Genomic DNA, 17,692 nt, shown 5'->3' with positions numbered 1-17,692 from the left:
TTCACCCTCAAATTCAGAACCAGAATTCCAAACAATCCCACCAGGCAGAAATATGGTTTTATGTTTTAGTTGTTAAAAAAAATAAATCAACCTGTCTGGTTTAAAGTTCTACTAAAATGAGCACTGCAACTATTTTATATCTTAAAATAAAATTTAGAAAAAACACCATGACAACTTTAACTGGAATAAAATAATAATTAAGCATGCCAGGTGTGTAAGGAAATAAGGAAATATGGGAGGAAAAAGACATCAAAAATAGCAAAATATAAATGAAGCCCAGAGAGAGAGGAAACAGAACACTCAAATGACATGGAAACATTTGGAAGTTCACTGAAAATTTTTCAAATCAAAGTAAAATTGGTTCAGGAGCCAACAAGGCTGAGCTGCAATCAGCTCACATTAAACAGTTGAACTACATTATAAAACTCTTGCTGAACATTTTTATTTGACTCTAAAAACTTCAGGGACCCTGAAAGAAGTCAACTTATAATTACACTCGCGTTGTCTTGACACGAGCTTAGCTCCAAATCTTAATTTATCTAAACCAGGCCCCATTATGTCTTCTCTGAGCAGAAAGAAACAACAGTGACCTCTGTATTCCCCACCACCCCCATAAACATATGTTCACTTTTAAGTTTTGGCATCCTATTTGTCTCGATAATACCACTGGCGCTGCAGTGAGATAACAGAACTGAGACACCAGGAATCCTCCCAGCCTTCAGCTTGCTCCTCATCCCTAAAACATTGCTGGAGCTGTGGAGGAGCCACAGGCAGACACCAGGCTGAAACCAGACCTCCCTTCAGCCACCTGATTTTCCAGGTCAAGTGCTCTCCTGAGTTGTTGTTCAGGTCACCCTAAAGCTGAGTGTCCCCCCTGCCCCTCCAGAACCATCTCCCTCCAGCCTGCCCTTGCAGATCTCTGTGCTCTGATCCCACTTTGCACTGCTTGTTGCCCAACACCGCACTCAGGAGCACTTGGTCCCAGTCTAATACCCACTGCACCTGGCTAAAATCAAAGTATCATCAATGAAATACAAGGATTTATCTCCACATTTATGTAAGCACAGTAAATCTGGCACCTCTGCCAGGGAAGGTGCTAAACACAGTTTTATCCAAATGTTGCCTCTTCCAGCTATGTCCAGCCAAGATAAAAGCAAAGCCTGTGGCTTTAGTTTGGAATCTGTCACCTTTTGTGCAGTAGGAGATTTCAGCATTAATTCAAGCCTGATGCTTACTGCCCTCCCAATCTCCTGAGCACAGGTCTGTGATGCTCTGAATTTGGAATAACCTCATGGACTGCAGTCAGGCTGAAAGATGCACAACTCTGCTCCTGAGTTCGAAGATGAAACTGGATGATGAAGCTCCCTGCAAGGAAGCTGCACTGCCAGATGCCCCTTGGATCCTCTGCACTCACAGCTATCAGCACATTAACACTGCAGAGCACAGGACTGGCACACGTGCTGCTCCTCTTGGATCCACTGGGATCCACCAGCAGAGCTGGATGATGCTGGACTCAGCATCCCAAAAACAGCTCTTTGTGAGGAGTTCCCAGTGCTGGGTCTGTCTGGCATTGCCGAAGCATTGGTGATTTGCTCACAGAACCACAAACACAACTTTTCACACAACTGTGCTAAATGAGAACTTTGCAGTTCCCGCTCTTCCATTTCTCCTCATGGTTCTCCAGTTTAATTCTCACTCTCATTAACCACCTTAACATGTCTTTTACTGTCCTGCACACAATCTGGAACTAATTTATGGAGTAAAAATAAATTATTTAAAAGAGAAGTTATTTTTCTGGTGTGATTTTTAATAAATGGATGCCTTAAGGAGACACCCATCCCTCTTCCCTTACACATCTTCTGTTGCATTGTTTTGCATCACGAGGTTTTTCCATTTGTCTTCAATTACTTCAAGTTACCAAAACACCATTAAGAACTGGGAGAACCATATGAAACAAAGGGAAAAGCACGAGAACAACTCATTAAAGCACCATTCTTTTAAGCAATGCTGTATTCCTGAATAACTGCATTGGAATCAAATGGTGCCTATAGCAGGATTATTAATGCATCAGCCTTGCTTTGAAGCCTTTACAATACAGAGCTGGCTTGATTTCCCTTTCTTAATACCTAGAGATATCTACATTAATAAATAAATTAATAAAAAATAATATTGTCATTTACAAATTAATAAAAATATATAGTTCACCATCCCTGTTAGATTATTTTGCCACTGACAAAAGAAAAAGTAAAAAATTCCTACTTTTAGCTTTGTTGCAATTAGAACAGTTTTGAAGCAAAATTAAAAAGAAATTATTTCTGTGCAGTTGCTTGAGGCATATGGTGTGGATTTTAGCTGGGCTATAAATTCTTTAAGGGAATTAAGGACTTCACAGTGGATCCAATACCAATCTGTTTAACAAAGCTGGACATAGGTACAGCACCAGCAAAGAGCCTGGGAAGGGCATGCCTGCCTCACCAACGTGTTGGTTTAACCTCACGTTAAGCAGAGAGCTTTAGGAAGACCTCAAACCCCTCAACTTTTCAATTCTGCTCCCTCCACTGCCAAACAGCTGCAACCTTGAACCCTTCAAAGCTCCTCTTCCTTTCATGCCCAGCTAAATCCTGATTTTCCCAGACAAACAACGCTGCCATCCCCCGAGCAATGTTCCCACAGGACAGCTTCTTGCTGCTTTTCCAATCTTTGATCTTCCTTCCCAGTGAAACAGCCCAGCCCAACATGTGCCTGCAGATACTGACAGCAGAGCTGCAGCTCTGATTCAACCCTGTTTGCCACCCTGCTTTGGGTTCAGCAGCTGTGCTGTCCCTGCTGTCCCTGCTGTCCCTCTCCTGGAGCCTGGAGATCCCACCCAGCTCTCCCTGCAGCTCAGAGGTTCCTCAGCTCCTGCTGCCTCCTCCTGCCTCTGCCACAGCATGATTCAGCTCAGTGGCTCGGTGAGAAACTACGGAAGGAGAGGAAGAATTTATTTTCCATTGTGCTGGCAAACTGAACTGACTCATCCTGTGCTTTTGCTGGGCTCAGCACGAGGGAGGAGGAGGGGACCCTGGGCTGGGGCAAGGACACCCCATGGCATTTGTCCCTCACCCCCAGAGTGACAAAGAATGGATGGCAAAGGAGGTTCAGAGTGCCAAATGTTACCAAAATTCCTTTTTATCGATCAATCTTTATAGCATGGAAGTGGATTAACTTTGTTAATGTCTATATTAGTTCATATTATACACTCTGATATAATGATGTGTTAGAATTTTACTGGAGACTTTGGTGTTTTTCATGCTGAAGTGAAACAAAACCAAGGACAGCCTGGTCCTGGAAATAAGGACTTTGCTCATGGGAGCTTACAGGTGTCCATGCAGGATAAAGGATGCTCCTGAACACCAAGCTAATGCCAACATCCCAACCCCTCTGACACGTTATTTAAACCCTCACAGTGTTTTCTGGTGTCACAAACCAGTAACTCCAGCAAGACTGACTCTGGGGATGTCTGGATCCATAGACAGGCAGCAGGAATGCTGCAGAAATAGGAGGAATTTGCAAAGTTTTGCTCCAATTAGTAAGTGTGGGTGCTAGTGATCAAATTGTGTTGTAGCTGAGCTTTAAGGGGTGTAAAAGCCTTGTGTGAAACCAGATATGGGGTGCCCCAATTTGGTTGCACAATGAATCATTATTTACCCTTGTAATTCTACACTTTGCATCCCAGCCTCTCTCCTCTGTCAGCACAGGCTAGTTGTGAATTTTCTTAATGCCAAAAAGGTAAAACAAAGAGCTGACCTCCAAACAGAGGACACATCCTTCCCCAAAACTGAAGTAACACCTTTCTAGTGAATAGGTCAGCAAATCAGTTGTTCTGTCACTGAACAGAGATGTCAGAGCTTGCCAGTTCTGATCCTTGAGGTTCTGTGAGAGCACAAGGATGGAGAACATCTCTGGCTCTGGCCATCCCAGCCATGCTTGGTGTGGGAAATGGGGCAGGGAGGAAGGGGAGAGCCAGGGCAGAGCAGCCTGGGCTATCCCACATCTCCTCCAGCTTCCCAGCAGCAGGAGCCCCATGGAAGGTGAGTCCACCTCTCCTCCTGCCTCTGAGCAGCCACCTGAAGCCCACAACTGCTCCTCTCCCTCTTGGATGATCCAAACTTTTGTTTGGGTATTTTTCAAAAATGAGGTCAGAGGAATCTGTGCAAGAAGGAGCTCATTAAGCACCTTTGTGCAAAATCCAGCTGCACATAAATACCAAGATGCAACCTTTTCCTGGTGTTTTATACTGAGCTCACCCTTTGCTTTGCTTTTCTGACAAAGCAAGACCAGAGATTACTTATATAGAGCCTCACAGTAACTCTGTGATCAACAGAGGTAATTCTGTGATAAATATGGAGGTAATTCTGTACTAAATACAGAGATAATTCTGTATTTGGAGAAACAGGGATTTTAATGACACTCGGCAGAATACCTCGCCCGACCCAACCCTCCCATCCCCATTCCTTCCAGCACACTTCAAGCTCTCTTTTTTTTCCCCCTGAGGATGAGAAGACACTCCTGACCCTGTGAGCTTCACCAGTGCTGCAATCCTGAATACACTGAATTTCCCACCACTGCTCCCATTCCCCCCGAGCGCGTGGCAGCGGCACAGACAGCCCACCAGCTGCCAACAGGAATTTCAGCACTTTGTCAATTATGTAAAAAGAAGAGAATTTGGGCTGATCCTCCCCAAAGTTATCCTGGCAGTCCCTGCTGTCTCTGTACAACTTTGCCTGCAAGTTGGAGAAGAACCTGCAAGAGCTTTGGGAAGGGTGCACAGCGCTTCTGTGGGATGTGTCAGGTTTGGGGTTTGCCTGTCATCCCCACAGCTCTGAGCTGTCCCAGGAGGGAAAAAGGGATTTAACAGGAGAGGCTCTGACTGTATTTGAGTCTCTACAGCTCTGTCCATCCCCTGCAGTTCAGTGTCTCCTCTCAGCCCTGCAGCAGCAGCAGCCACCCCACTGCTCAGCAGGGAGAGCTCACCCGCCTGGGAGATGCTGCAGTATATTTAAATCACCTTCCTCAGGAAAGATGTTGTTTAAACGGCAATCAAGCCAGCCAAAAATAAATAAATAATCATTTACACACTTCTGTAAACAAAGCAATGAAAGCACTGTGGAGCTGTGGTTATCCCAAGAGCAGGTCATGACCTCTCCCTGCTTTGGGAAGCACAACTGAGGTGCAGAGTGGACTTTAAAAGCAAATTCTCTGCCAAAAAGATTCACTTTTTGGTACACAGAGGGTTTGGATGGGACTTCCAGTGAAAAGCAGGGAGGCTCTGGGCCCAAACACAGGCACTGGATTTTGATGTATGCTGTTGACTTCCCCAACACAGAGCAATTTGTAATAGCTTTGCCACGCTGTTGTTTTCAAAGCTCCTGCTACATCACAAGCATTTATTTCTGACCACAAAATTACATTTATTCAACAGAAAGCAGCTCAGGGTCTTTAAGAGGTTAACTTCTGGAGTGCTTGGCTGCTCTCCAGCCTCCCTACGAGCATCAGTGCTAACGCAAGGCACACAACAGCACCCAGGCTGGCCGTGATTAATAGAGTGCTGAACACGCTGCTTTCCACATACACACACTTTTCATTCCCTTGCTTCCATAGATCATGGACTTATCCTCAAAATATCTGACTGAAATTGAATTTGGCTTCTCTCTCAACCGTTCATTTCCTATGTTATGCAAGGTTATATCCTTTTCTGCATGAGCAGAACCAAACCAGCTGCAGCTTTGGAGAAGAAAATGTGTTTTCAATTATGAAGTTGGCCTGAATATTGAACCACAGTTCTACTGCTACTCTAATTGAGCCATCATGGAGTGAACGTACAGGAAAGAAATTGTATTAATTAGGTTTGGAAATTTAACATAAGGAAATTAAAGGGGGCAAAATTAAAAAATATGTGAGTATCAGCTCAGGAATAGTCCTTCAAAATGCAGCAGGAACTTCAGCAGGTCTGAAGTGGTTTAGGCACACACATCATTAGAGTGCTCCTTCAAAGACATGATTAGTGGTTCCAGCACATCAAACTGATTTTCAGCTTCTGTTGTCTGCGTATGGAAAATTATTAAATTACTCGACTGACCAAATTAATAGTTTAAAGAGCAATTCAGCTAAGTGGGGAGCCAGAGTGGTCTCATCAGAGTGGCAATACCCTTAAAAGTACTTGCTGTGGGAGAAGCAGATGAGCAATGGCTTTCAGACATCGAGTCCAGCACGTTGTTTTGGAGTCTGTGCCTTGGAGGGTTCTCCAAATGAGGGATTACTGCATTACTGTTGGACAGTGCTCTTCTGCCACATGAAAAGAATGCTAATGACCTCAGGAAATCCTTTCCCAGCCTTAAAATATCTGTCTGATGACTTCACAAATACGGATTCCAACGTTAGATTTCCATGCTGCTGATTTCCATCCAGTTCTGTCAATTAACATAGCCCAAGAACATCACTTCTTTTTGCTTTTATTTTTTTTTTTCTCAGATTTCATGTACAAATATCCAGCCACTGATGTACCCATGGTAAAGCACAGTGACCTCCCCAAAACACAGCTTATTCAGATGGCTGCTTGCAGGAGTGCCTTGCAAATTATATCAAATAATCATTTCATGATTGCATGATAAAGCTCTTCAACCTTTCCTGATTCTGTCCTGTATTTAGCCCAGCACAGGGTGAGCAAACCATTAATAAGTTGCATCCTCAAGTTAATGGCAAGAAAAAGGAAACGCAAGACAGAGATTTAAGATCAAAATGACAGGAATTTTACACTTCTGAAATGAATGACTTTTAACTGTCTTGCTCACAATAGCCTATTTACACCACCCAGACCTTAAATCTTCCAGGAAAGGCAGAAAAGTTACCCACAGATTTCAAAAGAACAATACCATCAGCTCTGAAGCAGACACAACATTCTGTTAAATTAGAAAACTGCCTTCAAATTTCCATTAAGATCCTAAATAAGGAAAAAGGACTATAATAAAACTATTCTCCGGTGATGAATTAATAGGGGCTCATGCTGAACCAGGAATGCATTTGAAAATCTCTAGTATGCTGAATTTCATTTCACAGTGCTTTTACTTTAACTCTTATCACAAAAAAATCCACTTAATGCACTGAGATCTATACAAAAAAAGTTATTTCCAACTACTAATGGAAAATGAATATTTGATAACTGCAACAGTTTTTATCTGAATGAATGAGATAAATAACTAAGGAATACAGAATGTTCTGCTTTGTCCAGTATGTATAAATCCATATTCCATAAAGGGAAAATATTGGGGGAAGTATCAATATTCCATGCCCAAACTGAAGAGAAAACTTGGATAAAGAGACCTGTGGGTTTGTTGAAAAAAGCCAACTGGCCCCAGCTTACCAGCAGCTCCCATAAATCATGCTTGGGAGGGGAAATAAATACCTGAGCTGAACTTCCCCTCTCTCCAAGTCACGTTCAAGGACAGTTTAAGTCAGCCTGAGCTGACCCAGTTGTGCTGCTCCTGCCCCTGGTTTGCTCTGCTGGCCTCTCCCCTGCCCTGAACCCACCTGGGGGGAAACTAAGCCAGCAAAAAAGGGGGAAAAAACCATCTTTGTGCTCACTGTGGGATCACAGCAGAAAAAGGGCTGAGGAGAGGCAGGGAGCAGGAACACAGCAATATCCATGAAAAGCTGCTTAAATACCTCTGCTCATCAGGGAGCTGATTCCACCCTCTGGCTCTCCCTGGAGCCCAGAGCCCTGGGCACAGTTCAGCCCACATAGGACTGCAAAAGCCCACTTCCCTTCTGATGTGGAATTGTAATTTACTGCTCCATGCAAAAAGCACCTAATTCTGTCTAATAGTAGAGTCTGGGGAAAGGTTGGGGCAGCAGCAGCAGTGGGGACGGAGAGAGGAGTTGGAGGCAAAAATATGGTGGAAACTCTCCTGGGGGGAAAATGGAGAAGCTGCATCAGTGCTGAGTGAACAGCTGCTGGTGCTCCACATGTGGAGCCCCAAAATTCCTTATTCCCACCCACAATGGCTGCTCCTACAGAATTCCCTACCTCCTGCTCCAGGACACTCTCTCTCCAGCACAAGGAGCCCTAGAAGACATCTGCTCTCACCACATCTCCACTTACCTTTGTTTTATTTACTCACGGCTGTAGATTATTTTTTAAAAACCCCAAAATCACAGACTCATTGAAAGGTTTGGGTTGGAAGGGTCCTGAAATGGATCTCATTCCAGCTCCCTTGCCATGTGCACCTTCCACTCCAGCAGGTTACTCAGAGCCCATCCAGCCTGGCCTTGAGCACTGCCAGGGACAAGCCTGGGGCAGAATCTTCACCTGGGGCTGAAAACAGCAGGGAACCTCTGGCCAGTTCCTCCTCCCTGCTCACATCCCATCCCACAGGTCCTGTGGCACCAAAAGGTCCCTCTGCCAGCTCCTCCCAGGACATGAAACATCACCTGACAGGTAATAAATTATCCCAGGGGCTGCAGGGGAATATGTCCTGTTCCCAGTGGTGTTGCTCCCTGAGCCTCTCAAGGGACAGAAATCAAGGCATCTCCAGTGGATTTGAAATTGAGAGAAGCTTATTTGCTTAACAAAACTTGTTTTTGAGATACCCACAGCAGTCATCTCCTGATCTTTTAGAGAGTCAGCCCTAATAACAACCAGAAACCAGATCTATATCCTGAACAATCAAATATAACTCAACAGAACAGGCTCATATCCTCGGTATTTTGATTTGTCTCCAAAACAAGATACAGTAATTACATCTATAATCAAATACCATAATTCACAGTTTAATGTGGTGCATTTATGTAGTCAATCATGATTAGTTCAGGTTTTTTAGGTTTCTGAAACCCTGTCTCGATTAGGGAGACTGGAATCACCAGCTCAGAGATTCAGCAGCACAATCTTTTCATGTATTTGTGCTTCATTTACGCAACAGGGGATTTCCACAACAAATTTTGCTCTGGTGAGGTTGAATTTACACCAAAATAAACTTCACTTTTATATCAGTGAAGCAAAACTACAGAAGAGGAGTGTGTGAGAGCCATACCAAGGTAACAGGGAGCTGTCTCCAGCAGGGAAGATCTAATGGGAGAATCTCCTTCGCTGTAGCCAAATTTAAATTTATGCTTCTTCCTTGATCCTCAGCCATTCCCCTCGTTAAAGAACAGTGCTGAAAGCACACATGCACTTTTCAGTCAGTGCATTGCAAGCTTGAAACTGAAGTGAGAAGGTCCTAAGAGCACTGCAATGCACTCGGAGCAATTTTAAAGTGTAAATTTCCATTGGCAAACGGACTCACGCAAGTCATTCTTTGTTCTCACAAATGTCTATTGGATATATCAAGGACAAAGCTGTCCTGTTTATTTATTTATTTCTGGCAATACTTGGGAAATCAGGTTGCAAAACAAAAACAACCACGCTGCTTTTAAATGTGGAATTACTGCCTGGTTGGGACACAGATTTAGCAGGAGGTGGAAGTGATCAGCAATGCAAACCTCACTAAGGGGAGCTGAGCACTGAAATCCCTTTGCAGACTCCTGAATTTCCCTGTGCTGATGGGAACTACCACAATGCAACGTCAGTGAACAACTCATGGAGTGAGGAGGTGCTGCAACACAATTCTTGAGGGCCAGAGCTCTGTAATGTGCAGCAGTGTGAGCTCAAACCTCCATCCACCACCCCACACAGCTTTCCAAGGACAAATGGAATTTCCAATCTCCCTCCCTGACGCTTCCTGAGCAGCACAACCACAGCACCACAGCTCCCATCTGGCCACAGCCAAAATGGCAAACTCTCTAATTGGCCCAGCTGCCTTTGCCTGTAGAAACTCCTCAGAATAACAGCAGTTGGCTTTTAAACTCGTGAGCACTCTGCTCGTGTGCTCTCGGGGAATGGTGTGAAGAGAAACCCGAGTTGGAGCTGTTAATGCTTTCTGCTGCCTCTCCAACCAACACCTGCCAACTCAAGGTTTGCCATCAGCCCTCTGGAATACAATGTTTTACAGCTGAAAGGCTTTGCAGGGGAAATGATTTGCAGTATGCTCATGGTTTATGAGTGCATTACATTGCATTCATTAAGAGCTCCAACTGTTCCTGCCATGGTGACAGGATGCTTAGGGATGCTCAGGGATGCTCACAGCAAAGTGCTGGGACCAGTTTAGATTGTCCAGCACAAACCCAGTCTATCACAGAATCACAGAATCCCCTGGGTTGGAAGAGACTTTATAAAGCTCATCTCATTCCCCCTGTGCCATGGACAGGACACTTTCTGCTATCCCAGGTTGCTCCAAACCCCATCCAACCTGGTCTGAAACAATTCCAGGGATGAGGCAGCACAGCTTCTCTGGACAACATGTGCCAGGGCCTCACCATCCTCACAGGAAAGAATTTCTTCCCAATATCCAACCCAAACCTACTCTCTGTCAGTTTGAACCGTTCCCTCTTGTCCCTCTCCATCTCCAGGCTCCCTCCAGGAGCTGACATTCCCTGCACACACCAAATGCTGAGGGCTCTGTGCCCACCTGGCCACACACACCCTGCCAGCCCACCAGGCTCACAAATCAGCCCCAAAAGCACTGTGAGAAGCAGAAGAAGCTCTTACCTCTCCCTGGAAACTCTTCAGTAATGGAGCTACCTGTTTGCGCAGGTCCTGGAAGACAGAAACAGGATATTCCATCAGAAAAACTGCAAAGGACAAATCATCATCACCTTCTTCCTGACGTTATTTTCAGTTCTGAAGTGCTACTTAAATTCTGATCGCATTTTATGGGAGCTTTGATTAAAATAGAATTATACCTGGAGTTCACTTTGAGCCAGCCTGGATCTCCAGTTTGACATACACCTGCATCTGCTGCAAATGGTATTAATTATCCCAACTGTGGTGCTGCTGGGTAAGCACTGAATGCCTTCAGCCTCCTAATTCAGCTGAAACATTAATGAGATTAGCAGTAAATGCCTCTATCTACCTCCACAGCAGCTACACCTCTGAACTTATGCCAAGGAAATTCCCACAAATGGAAGCCAGGCTGAAAGGAGGACGACTCTGGACCATCATTTCAAGTAAGAGTGTTGCCATTTTGTAAAATCTCTGTTTTATTTATTATTTTCCCAAGAGTGCTCTGACTTTAGTCATCAGAGAACTGGAGCATATTGAAGATGACAAGTATTATTTGTTGGTTTCTGTTTAACTCAAAATTTCTTCTTCCAAATTCCAACACACTTAAGTGCTACACAATTCATTAAATTACTGCCCACAGAATCAGTCTAAAGGTTTATAGCTTATTTTTACTTAGCAACTGAGATAATTTAGGACAACAAAGGTATATTTATCATACATAAAATTCTCTGTGGCTTCACTTCATGCTGGTTTGGGTCAAATTCACTTACAAATTCTACAATTTGTATTATGTGTGTGCCCAAAGAATAAAATCCAGTAACTTTAGAGAGGACACTATTAGTCCTGCACAGCCAGGGTGCTGCATTCCTGGTTTTGCCACTGACAAGGCACAAGCAGCCACTTCATAGACCACTTACGCCTGGAAATAAATCTGGAAGAGGTATAAACCAATCCTGTGATGCTGCATCACTTGGGAGAGCAGCACTGGGAAAGGGAAAAGGTGCATTTCCCATCCTTGGGCATTTCCAAGGCTCAGCTGAGCAGACCTAGAGCTAAATGGGTGCTAAAGGCCCATTTTTAAGGCCAGGTGAGATCTGGTCAGACTCCAACGCTGAGGCCTATGATGCTCTGGGAATGATTCCCACAACTGGGACAGACACCAACTGCTTCAGAAACCACAAAATCTCCCTAGCTGCACACAGGCCACAGTCCCTGAGCTACCTGAACCTCATGTAGAGGGTCCTAAAGCCATATTTGAAGTATTTTCTCTATATGGAAAAGGATCTGTTGAGGCCTCGAGCTTTTTGGAAAAGAAGTTGACCTTAAAAAGTTGGGAAATTCTCTTTTCCAACACATTTGCTTTTACAGTCATGCAACATATTGGATGTTAAAGCACTCACCAAAACACTCTCAGCCCTGGATTTAATCTGATTTTCCTGAAGGAAAAGTAGGCTTTTGAGAGAAGTGATTTTTGTCATTTAAATGACAAGTCATGCAGAGAGTTGGACTATCAGGAGTTCTCCCACTCCCTGAGAAATGGCTTAGGGGGCCAAAGGCAAATGAAGCTATCAAAGACAAATGATCAGCCAAATTTCACTGCTGACATGGTTATTGCACTAAAATACAGCTTAATCCCCATCAAGTCAAGGATAATGTTAATGTTTCAGCTTGCTGAGCTCCCTCTTTGGACCAAACCAAGCTGTGCTTCTGTTCTTAGGCCAAATCAAGTCACCTCAATATATTCCCTGATACACCCTGCTGCCTGTTTTGGGACAGAAAAAGGTTGGATTTTGTCCTGGTGTATCACAAACATCTACAAATTCTGCTTCTCCCAAAGCAAACTGGCAGGTTGAGCAGCTTTTCCCTTTTTCCCAGCTCCTCAGGGAGCCGTGCACCTTTCAGGATGTGTTTTCTGTGTAACCTGACAATGCTGACATTGAGGAAAGTAACAATAACCACTGAGGGCAAAATAAATGCCCACATTCAAGGCCAGAATCTGGCAGAGGAGGTTTTAGTGCCCAGTGAAATTACAAACAGAGTTAGATTTACAGCACTCTTTGTAAAATCAGGAAAAATTATATCATCCAAACTAAGCAACTTTGCTTGAAATAAAAATCTCAGCTGGTCAGAAATCACTGAGTTTAGGGCTTTTGTCCCTGATATCACCTCTGAATTTACTGACTTGTTTGGCAGCAGCCAGAACAGTGATGTCAGAAGTGAAACCAGAAATACAGATCTAATCCCAGATCCAGAGGCAGGGGATTGTCATCCTTGCTCCTGTGCCCATGGCAAGCTCCAGCCAGGATTCTGCTATTTAACTGCATCCTCTGGCACATCCTAACTCCTCAGAGACAGGATTTGCAGCACTTTTTATTTCATGATATAAACTATGTCAGGACTTCACCTTCATATGCATCTTGAATAATGAGGGATGTTGGTTTTGGCTGTTTATAACAGAAAAGAGGGAGAGGAGCAGGAGGGGAAAGGAATAGAAGATCCCAAAGCCATGAAAACAGTTGGTCAAGCTGTCAAAAAGGGAGCAAAGCTTTCAAGTGCATTCATTTAGCAAATTCAGGATGCTGAACACTCATCCCAGCAATCAGAACCAAGCAAAATTTGTGCCATAATGGGAAAACATGTGCTTGATTCAGACAGCAGCTTGTGGTGGGGAGAAGACTGTTTTTAAAACTCCTAATGGAGGAGAAGGCAGCTCAGGATATTCATCCCTGTTGGCAAGCAATGGGTTAAACCACTGCAATCAATGCAGGGCAATCCCAGGACACATCAGAGCACACACTGAATGGGGTAAAATGCTCTGACAGCCTGAAATCTTCACAATAATTTGAAATCTGTTGCAGCTGAACGACTGAGAGAGAGCATCCCACTGCCATTCCCCTCCCAGAGCAAACAGGCAACTGCAGGGATGTGATTGAGGATTTTAAATTCAGCCAAAAGCTCCGTGCAGGTGAGTGGATAAATGGCACCCACCACAGCAAAAGGCATAAACACCTTTTTCACACCAGTTTTTCTCTTCTCCCCTCTTTTCCTGTCTTGCCCTTGGAAAGGGTTTATAGGAAAGAGTTTATAGGCTACTTTTGTAATTCCTTCCTCGGCGAAACAACATCAAAACTTGAGACAGCTCACAAGCAAAGGGAAATAAAAATAAACAGACAGAAGTCAGGAATACATATGCTTCGAGTCACCAGCTCCAGCTCTGCTGGGGAGATTTATTTCTGGCAGTTTGGAAAAATTCCTCGTCAGACTTTGTCTCAAAATATTACACTGAACTTCAAACAGAATTTTACCTTCTTTACACTAAATTGAACAGGAGGAAGAAGGACGTTCAGTTCAGACCCGGGGGAATCTGCAGTGTTGGTTAGCAAGGACACTGTGTGATTTATTATCTGTTTAAAGTGTGGTGGCCTTTACTGCCTGGGCTGTGATCAAAACAGGAAAAGCATCCAGGCTGCAGCCCTCACACAGCTACCAACCCACTGGGGCCAAGCAGAACAGCTGAAAAGGGTCCATGCAACTGAACATTAAAACAAATTATAATTTATCAACACAAACGCGCTGAAATATTTGAGTATAGGAATACAATCCCATTATTAGCCTATTTTTCTGTGCCATCTAAACACATGTAATTCTCTCTCTCTCTCTGGATGATTTATCAGGGGTAGAGCAGCGTTCTGAAAAAGGCTCCATCACAGACAAACTCAGTGTCTGATGCAGAGCCCATGAATTAGGATGCTGTATCATTATCTGAATCAAATCTGATGGCTGAAAGCTAATACAGCATTTCCTCTTTCCAAGAGTAAAAACAATGAGTTTATATTTTGATCAAGTGGCTAAACAATGAAATCTGAATCCACATAATTTTTAACTCCCTTTCCATTCTCATTAAAAATAACTCCACGGAAAATAAACCAAGAATAAATCTATGTTAAAATCCTGTGTAACAAATGAATCTTTCTGACAACTAAACCACATTATTTATCTAGATCTTAATACCCTGTGTAGAGTACAAAGGACATAGCAATGGCCAGGCTACCAACGCTGTATTTGTAATTTACTTGAGGTCTGAAGCTACACAAGCACCTTCTGCTCTCCTCCCAAGCTGCTCCATCTCATTTCCTCCCCAATGCTTATCTTGAAATGTCACAACAAGAGCCCTCTGACCCCAGCTTGATAAAGTGATCCAGCAGGGCTGAGCTTGACCCTCCACACCTTCATCATCTCCACAAGCACCGTGCTCTTGTAAAACAAAACAACCCCAAAACCTGGGTGAACATTCCACTGTGGGCCTCCAGATTATTCTGAATTTCATCTGCTGGAGGCCTGCAGGGGCTGGGGATGTCACTGTGCCTGGCACAGGGATCAGGACGAGGAGCAGCCCCTCGGATCAGCCTGGTGACATCACTGGTTCAGCTGTCACAGCCCATTGCAGAGCAACCTCATCACTGCGAGGTGCTGTGGCTTCCCTGCTGCCTTCCCCTTTGGTGTCCCTTTGCTGTGCCCACGTGGAATGAGGCACTGACAGCACCCACACTGGCAGGGCTGCACAGCCTGACCCCTGGGGCTTTCTTGGAAGAACTTAAAAAAAGAAAAAACTCAACCCAGATAACCACCAGGACGTGCTGGCTGTGCAGGAGGGTGTTTGTAATTCCATCAATATCTAACACTTCCCATCCCTGCAAGTGTCCAGGGACAGGGCTTGGGGCCACCTGGGCTAGTGGAAGGTGTCCCTGCCCATGGCAGGGCTGGAATGAGATGAGATTTAAGGTTCATTCCAACCCAAACCATTCCATGACTTTGTGATGAGAAACAGCACAGCTGGAGGGGAACTCTCCTGTCCCAAACTGAGTGCCAGCTTTGTGTCCCTGTCCCCAGGGAGGGTGGATCTCTGTTCCTGAGGACTGGGAGGATGTTCCTCCATGTGCCCTCCCAGGCAGGGCTCAGACACTCCATCCACCCTGTTATTATCCCCATCGTGCTGCTGAGCTTCCCATAAATTGGGCTGGAAGGGGGAGAGCCGAGAGGCAGCCAGGCATGAAGGATTTGGGAAGAACACTGGCATCGACTTCTGAGGTGTGTTTGATTATTGTGTACTTCAAGGACACAACTTGTCACCATGAAACACACAAATCAGCAAGTTAACTATAATTAGGAGTAAGCAGTTCTGCTGGTTAATTAGAGAGAGGCAGCAAGCACAGATGCTTCACCCTGCTATGGGGAAATGGGTGAAGGGCTTGGGATCATTCAAACACTCACCTACCAGTTATAAATATTATTTCTTTGGGTTATGAAAAGAATCCAGACTATTCTTATTTCTTTTCACCAGAAATCCTGGGCACATCTGATTGGGGGCGTTCTAAAGGAAATATTTAAGTCTTTATGTTTAATTAGTTCCAGCAAGTTCCATTTTGCTTTAATCTAAAAGAGATGAAACTCAAATCCCAAATAGTTGTTCAAACAGGTATTATACAGTAGCTTAGATGACTTACTTAATTCCTAAAATACAAGGCAAAGTAGATCATATGAGTAAACAATTTATTGCTCAATTTACACTTTGATTTAATGAGATATAAAACCTCTTAGTGCTTAAGGCTGCTGAAGTATTTACTTGAAATCCGATCATTAAAGAGTGAATCATGATCTTATCAATCTCCTATGATATTTTTAGTTATTTCAATACACTAACATGCCAGTGTTTTCTCTGTACAGAAAAACCACCCTTTTAAAGTCACATTTATAGATATGTTTCAACCTAGCACAATGATAAATAAAAAATCTTGATTTACAGTAGCAAAACGTACACCACAGTACTTTCGGAAAGATTTCAAGCTCACAGATCTTGTGCAAATTCCATTAGCTTTAATTATTTATTAGCAGTAGATTTAGATTACTGTTCTTGACCTATTTTTCAGTGTATGGACCCACCCAGCAAGATGTGAAAAAATATTCCATTTGTGAAGAGCTGATTTAGTGAGCGCAGATTTCAGCTCTGAGTGGAGCACTGAGCAAAACCCTGGGCATTGTAATTTGGGGGGAGAGAGGTTACAAAGCAGAATAAACACTGATAGATTCCTTGGAAAGAGCTGGTATTTTTGCTGTTTGACCACTTCAGAGAATTTTACAGGACTGCAGCCACATGACAAGCACAAAGGAAGCGACAGCAGACGCACGGAGAAGTTTCAAGAGTTTCTTTGTGGAAATTCCCTGGTTTCTACCCAAACTCCAAAGACCACGTGCCTCCTACTCAGCCATAGAAAAATGGGTCGAGAGGGAGAATTTTGGGGCTGATCCTGTGACCCTTTTCAGTGGCAATGTGTAAATTTGGCTCTCACCAAGTCTGGGGAAAACAGAATATTTGGGAAAGAGCCTCCCCTGCCATGCTGGGACTTGGCTCCCAATGGAACTTGCCTGAGTGTTAATGGAATCCTCTTCTGGCTCCTTCCAAGTTCAAATAAACAAAAAGCTCCCAGGTTTACTCTGGGTCTGTGCAGCCACATCCAAACAGCCTGGGCACCTTCACAAGTGTTTAAAAAGCCTGAGAAGAGCTGTTGCACCCATATATATGTATGGAAGTGTGTATATATACACACATACGCCATGTAGAAGAGAAAAAGGATTTTATTAACTAACTTTACAAATTAAAAGTAATGAACTAAGCTTTTTAGCAGCATGTGACAACCCTGATGTCATTTATAAACCAGTGAGTTAACACTGGCTAGGAGAGACACTGAACAGGAACTATGCAGAACTTAAAAAGTAGAGTTGCTAGGAAACAACAAAAAAAAGAATTTAAACAAAAATGGTTCAGGTGGAGCTTTGGAAGGAGGTATTTCTAAGGAAATGAAAGCCTGGCCAGTAAAATTCCAGTAGGGAAAAAAAAGGAAAGGATGACTTGTGTTAATAGTTCACCAACACAGTCAGAAAATCAAGCACCACTTTAAACAAACATTAAAACAAACAGTTTTTAACAAACATTTAAAAGGCTTCCCACTGGGTAATGGCTCCATGGTGATTTTCCCTCCTGCTCTCCTGTTCAACCCTGTG

The 17,692-nt window shown here is 43.8% G+C and overlaps 1 protein-coding gene across 6 annotated transcripts in view; it reads right to left on the bottom strand.

Annotated features, from left to right (window-relative positions):
- Positions 1–17,692, bottom strand: part of CUX1 (cut like homeobox 1) — a 243,080-nt gene that overhangs the window by 130,869 nt on the left and 94,519 nt on the right. For all 6 annotated transcript variants that reach the window (XM_085078063.1, XM_085078065.1, XM_085078066.1 and 3 more), the window contains exon 3: positions 10,619–10,666. In XM_085078063.1, the coding sequence (XP_084934189.1) occupies positions 10,619–10,666 (48 nt within the window). The remainder of the gene's footprint in view (positions 1–10,618; positions 10,667–17,692) is intronic.

The sequence above is a fragment of the Lichenostomus cassidix genome, chromosome 19, assembly GCF_008360975.1.
Source record: "Lichenostomus cassidix isolate B80296 chromosome 19, HeHo_3.0, whole genome shotgun sequence".
In the NCBI taxonomy this organism is placed as follows: domain Eukaryota; kingdom Metazoa; phylum Chordata; class Aves; order Passeriformes; family Meliphagidae; genus Lichenostomus; species Lichenostomus cassidix.
This window is presented reverse-complemented; position numbering and strand designations above follow the sequence as displayed.